Genomic DNA, 6,279 nt, shown 5'->3' on the forward strand with positions numbered 1-6,279 from the left:
ACAGCTGGACGGCTACGATTGATTCTACCTCTCTGCCTCGATCCCATCACCCCTCCACTCAGATCCTTTCCCTCCAAATCCCTATCTCTCTGCCTTCTCACATCCTCTTACGTGGCTTCTACCCGTCATGCCACGTCACGCTCCCAAGACTTCTCGCCTTCCCCCAATTCGCATTGTCCAATCAACAAGTGGGTCCCCAACATATGAATCTACTCCATTGGTATAATTTGATGAACTCCAGGGACAGCCTAGGGAAAATGAAAAATAGTAATTTGTCCAATTTTATAATTAGCTCCTTGCCTCCCAAACAAATGTTTATTTCACGATGCTGCATAGCTCTTCGAAGTGATTTTCCGCTCAAATTGCTCATCGACGACCCAAGAGCTTTGCCTCCGGTGGTGCATTTCGTCTCTGGCACTCCACGATGCAGACAACAACGGGTCCAACTACCAGATCACGGTCACAGGTAAATTTTCATCTTCTTCGTTTCTTGCAAATGTACCCATAGGATCTCCCTCTTTTGTTGTGTTCATTAGGTTATGAATTTTATTTTTTAGGTTCGGTGGCTGTATATTTGAGGGGATCTGTGATAATCAGTTCTTCTACGTCTTAGATATAAAGGCTTTGATTGTGGGTTCTAGTTTTTTAGCCTCTTGACAGCATTTCCTTGGTGTTTTGATGTTGATGATGTATATTCAGTCCGCGTAGTTTTACTCTGGAGATAGGTACTTTTCTCAAATATTGTTGAAGGTTTTAAGGCTTTCGAGTCTTTTCTTGCTTGAAAAACTGATCTTAGCTTGTGACCTAGTTTTATTACCTAGGTTGGATGATTAAGGTTGCTAACTCCATACCATGTCAATAAAATACACCCTGAAGGAAAAATTCAGAAAAACAGAACGCAAGAGGTTTTTTTTCTTTTTTGGGAGCTCGTTGCCTTAAAAAAAAAAAGAAAGAAGAGAAAATATAAAAAATAGAAAGCTTTAGAGCTTTAGCAAATACAAGATTCAAACTCCATGAGACATCCCTATATACATATCTTTGGTTGTTGGTTACTAATTGTGGCTTTCAAATGGCTATCTGATACAACGCTCTGTTCTGTTGTCCTACTAGACATGAGGGTTTTGTTGGAACTGCGGATACAAGAAACTTATCTGTGTTATGTCCTTATTTTTTCTCTTCAATTATAATTTAACTTATTTTGGTTTACTTGATAGAGTTTACGGCTTTCATGAACTTATTTTGCAGTGTCCATGCTCTATTCTGGACATAGTTGTCGATTTCTGGGCTATGATGTGTTAAATTGTAATGGAACTTTGATGATATTATTTTCTAGAGTTGTGTTTGATTGCATGAATTTGAGGAGTTCTTTGAACAGTAAGCACGTGGGAAGCGCGTGCAAGATAATATGTTGTGAGTTCTTTTAATTAAGGAAAGGATAATAAGTGAATTTTTCCCTTTCCAGGTATGTTGTTAAAGGATCTGAATTCTAGATACCACATGCACTTTCAATGGGATTGCTAATCTTTCAACATTTACATAATGTATCATGATGAACAAGTCGAATTGTTCATTATTAAAATCATTTGTTAGAGATGTGTTGAAATGAAGAAATTGGATGTATTTAGTCATTTATAGTTTCAGTCCAAACAGAGAATGACGAACTGCAAGGTATTATAGTTAAACCCCGATTCAATATTGTAACATATTATTGAAATTGTTTACTGCAGCATGGACGTCCTCCGCCTCGCATTCACGGGAAGAAAGGTAATAGAATTGCTTTCCCGACAAGCAATTTACTAAGGTTGAGCAAGCGGGCGTCCAAAGGTGAAGAGATTATGGAAGATTTGGCCAAAAATTTCTATGAGATAAGGGACCAATCGGAGAGTACGATGATCAAAAGCTCGACATTTGGTTCTGTGGCAAACGTACCCAACACTGACTGTCCTCGAGATTGGCTCATCGAGGCAATCAACATAATAAACACACTAGCTAAAGAGATGGCTTTGCCTACACGTGCGCACCGTAAAGCGTGCGAAGCCTTGATGGGGAAGAATGTGGCGAAGGTGTTCGTCCTCATGACCGATGCTTGTCGGAAAGACTGGTTGATGGATTTCCTTTCTCCCCGACTTCGATTGATATAGTTGACTGTGTTTATGTGGGAAATTCACTAGACTTTGGATATTTATGCCTGGATTTATGAATGTTTTTGTAGAGGATATTTAGGCCTTGTTTGATAGAATACAAAACAATACAACACTGTTTATGCGGTTTTTTTTTTTTTTTTTTTTTTTTCATTTTTTTATATTTTTCACCCCAATCAACATCAAAACATTTTTATTTTTTATATCACATCAATAATTTTTTATTCACTACAATTCAAAATTTTTTTACTTTTCTATATATTTTTTTTTAATTTTTTTATCTCATCATTACTTTTTACCAATTTCAAAATTAACAATCTATTATTCTGTTATGTTCTGTTCTGTACAGGTCTTTGCCAAACAAGCCCTTAATTTATGAAGTTGCAGTGTAATGATAAATATTTTCATCATAATCAGTTCTTAAAACTCTCATGCAGGTGATATAATTTAAAATTATTTTACTGATCATAGATGGTGCCGGAACGTATGATATGAACTCAGACTAGACAGAAGGGGTTGATATGATTGACGACCCCCAATATTGCGACAATGAGGTGCCCGAAAAAGAAAAAAAAATCAAGCAAAGCTTTATTGTTAATGGTGGTATTTAAAATTTTAGTTAAAAAAAAAAAAAATCTTTCGATGTAAAATAAAATTGAAAAAAGTATTTTGTTAATTTTGTTGTAATAAAAATTATTGAGTTGAAAGGGACATTAATGAATCAGCGAGCTAATTCTTCATGTCTAATAAAGAATTAATTATTAGGATAAAACGGACAAAATAAATGTTTTGTTAATTGTATTTATAGTTTATTCTTATCATACAACTAAATAGTTCCTTGTATCATTCACATTTTCAAATTCAACAAACTTCACATAAATAGCAACCAGTTTGAAATGAAGTATTTTTTGTCTTTTCAAAAGTGAAAAAGAATTCAGCTAATATTTGGTATTTCTAATGAACTACTTTTCCTTTCACCCAAACAGAAATAAACAAACTTTCTACAAAATAAAACCTAGAAAGAAAATACTCTCCTGTTACTTATATTTTATCTTGCCATCCACAAATCACCAATGCCAGGAGATTTATCCTAAAAAGCCACTTGTTTTGTGTTTTTGTAAGAAATAGATATTGCAACTTTCTCCTTAATTAATAAATAAACTAACAGACATCTTCTTAATTGTTCATTATATCCTCCATGATATCCTACCCCTCTCACTTGTGAATTCATGTTCCCCCGTCCATGGAGAAAGTGTATAACCATTAACCAGCTCTCAAATGTGTGAAATTACGCTTTGTTATAAACCAACCTTCATGTCTCCTCAAGAAAGAAATGTTGAGATTCTCAAATCTCAAGGGAAAGGGGTTTACCTTTTATAATTGGAATTATACCATATCAAATAAAAGAGACTGCGACTCCTTTAAGATTTTTCATTGAATCGTATCAAAATTTATAAAATATCATTATTTTTTTAAAAAATAAATAAATTGAAAGATAGATAAATTTTTTGCATATTCCATTAAATTCTGACCAACACTTAAATCTTTTTAATTTTTTTCCCCCATAAAAATGATGGTGTTTTGGAAATTTTGACACTCATCCGTTATGATTTTACTGAAAATTCTAACAGAATGGTAAAATTGGAAAAGATTGAAAAATTAATACACTAAATTGAGAGTTAATACACCTAAATCCTTACAAATTTTTTTCCCTCATAAAAAGAAGGGGTGTTTTGGGAATTTTGACACCCCTCCGTTATGATTTTACTGAAAATCTTAACGGAGTGATGAAATTGAAAAAGATTGAAAAATAAATACACTAAATTGAGAGTTTTTTAAGTTTAAAGAGTAATTGTAATTGAAATTGAAGTTCAAGGGGTTAAGTAAAAATTTTCCCATTTTTTTTTATAAAATATAAAAAATAATATTTTAATGTAATGTAGCACTAACAGACGTAGCATAATTGGACAGAAAATGCACGAAATGACCAATTTCAAATCCGCAAAAAATTTAGGCTGTCAAAGTAAATTTTTAAAATCTAAGAAAGTGAATTTGTATGTTTGTATTTTTATTTTTTTTGAATAAACCCAGCATGAGGTGTTGGTATTTTCTTTTTTTCATTTTATTTGTTATTTTTAAAATTTTAAGTTGGATTGTGAAATCAATATATGGATTTCATCTAAAATACTAGGGCTTAAAAAAAAAACTAAAAACTAGCCCAAAATAATTTTAAAATCATTTAGAATAAGCTTTAATATTTACCCAATATACTAAAATAGGTCCAAAAAATTCATTACCTAATAGTCTGATAACGAATAATAACAGTATTCAATAATCACAATAACCGCGCGGTTGCTAATCGCATGATGCAAATGCAGACATGACGTAGGAAACTTCATAGCAAGGCAGCCTCTAGACACCTGACCCCTCCGTCACTACTAGTACTACTCGCCACTTGGCCCACAAACATGGAAAACACTGGATAAAAGAGGAATAAGGATAACATTTGCTTCATTTTTCTACTGCACAAATACACTAATTCAAGGTTTTTTTTTTAGAAAAAAAAAAAGACACTAATTCGGGCATTAAAATTATCCCCCACCGACTGCTCACCCCTACAAGCTCCTATGCCTTCTTTCTTAATTTCTTTGTAGACGTCTTGAAGGCCCATTTAGCAGCCTATGAAATTATGTACCCACAATGTTGTTCAGTGTTTTTCTATTTACATTTCTAGGCATAGTTTGAAAATAGCAGGATTATAGCTAGGTAGGATGAAGACGCTGAGATGGCTAAAAATACTACAATTATTTAGGACAAAATACGTTACATACCCTACCAATTGTTCTACTAATTTTACCTATCATAAATATTTTGGAACAAAACCAGAATTTTCTATTTATAAGAGTCAAAGGTCGAATTTAACTTAACAAAAAGAATTGAAAATCAAACTTAAAAATACATTCATGATGTATTATGTACCATCCTTTTTTCTTTTTCTTTTTTCCTCCCTTCTCTAGTTACTAACCTTCCTAAATAAATTAAAAAAAAAAAAAATTGGCAGATAAAAAAAGTAATTCCTGAACATATACGTCTAATAAACCCAATCTCTCACTTGCAACGAAACCTAAAGGTATTCATGATTGCATCATATGCTTCTTTAGGGGTCCGTGTCCTCCAATTTGTACCATTTTTCTTCTTCCTTGTTTATTTGTTAACGGTGTGAATTTAAGCCACTGATCCTCCCTCATTTCTCAACATACCTTCTTCACATGGGCGGAACCAAAATTTATTTTTAGGAGTCAAAATCATAAAAAAATAAAATAAATAAAATTTAGGAAAAATAATTTAAAAAAATTATAGATTTTGAAGGCAGTTCCGCCCATGCTTCTTCTCAAGATCGGTCGATTATCTAATCAATCATATTATAATTAAGGTCCTAATTAAGTGAGAACTAAACATAACTTTAGTATTAATTCTTTAGTTAATTTGTATTAGACTGTGATAGAGAGGGATGAAACTAGAACACACACACATACACATAGATTAAGTCCTTCGTGGGAAAAGTGTAATAAGTTTTGGTGGTTAATATAATATAGTTGAGATCATACTCATATGCCTAAGCTTTTGTGTTAAGTAGTTTTTATTGTTATGAATTTTGAATTGTTTGTAAATATTTTTTTTTTTTTTAAAAAAACAAAATAAAAATTATCAAACAAGGCCAATAGTATCTTGCATTCTTTTCATGCATACAAAGACTAGGAGATCCATGTAAACAGTGGTGTACCTAGCCTTGTGAATATGGGGGCCAAATTGAAAAAAAAAAAAAAAAAAAAAAAAAAAAAATTGGGGGAAGGGGAAACTAAAAAAATAAAAGAAGTTATGAATAAAATTTAATTTTTTTTTTTTACAAAAAGAAAAAATTTGGGAGAAAATTTTGGGGCTAGGGAGGCCAGGCCCTCCTTGGCCCCATGTTGGTCAGCTACTGCATGTAAAATATGTTTTTTTGTTTTTTTTTTTTTCTTAATTTTTGTGAACCAAAAATCAGATTTGACCTAGTGGGAGCCAATATGGTTGCTAGACATGTTAGGTAAAAAGAATTCAACGATTTTGACAAATTAAAATTACAGAACATGATAGG

General features: G+C 32.4%; 1 protein-coding gene across 1 annotated transcript; it reads left to right on the forward strand.

The window, feature by feature from the left end:
• Nucleotides 1-336: 336 nt before the first annotated feature.
• LOC133878921 (uncharacterized) lies at nucleotides 337-2,141 on the forward strand. The gene is made up of 2 exons (XM_062317482.1): nucleotides 337-466; nucleotides 1,728-2,141. The coding sequence occupies exons 1-2, from the start codon at nucleotides 425-427 to the stop codon at nucleotides 2,139-2,141; spliced, it is 456 nt and encodes a 151-aa protein (XP_062173466.1). The 5' UTR covers nucleotides 337-424.
• Nucleotides 2,142-6,279: the final 4,138 nt, after the last annotated feature.

Source organism: Alnus glutinosa, chromosome 10 (genome assembly GCF_958979055.1).
Source record: "Alnus glutinosa chromosome 10, dhAlnGlut1.1, whole genome shotgun sequence".
Classification (NCBI taxonomy): Eukaryota; Viridiplantae; Streptophyta; class Magnoliopsida; order Fagales; family Betulaceae; genus Alnus; species Alnus glutinosa.

Bases quoted from the DNA above. Each gene is read 5' to 3' on its own strand.
- LOC133878921 (XM_062317482.1), top strand. From the start codon at position 425: ATGCAGACAACAACGGGTCCAACTACCAGATCACGGTCACAG. The intron at 467-1,727 runs GTAAATTTTCAT...TGTTTACTGCAG, and splicing joins CTACCAGATCACGGTCACAG to CATGGACGTCCTCCGCCTCG.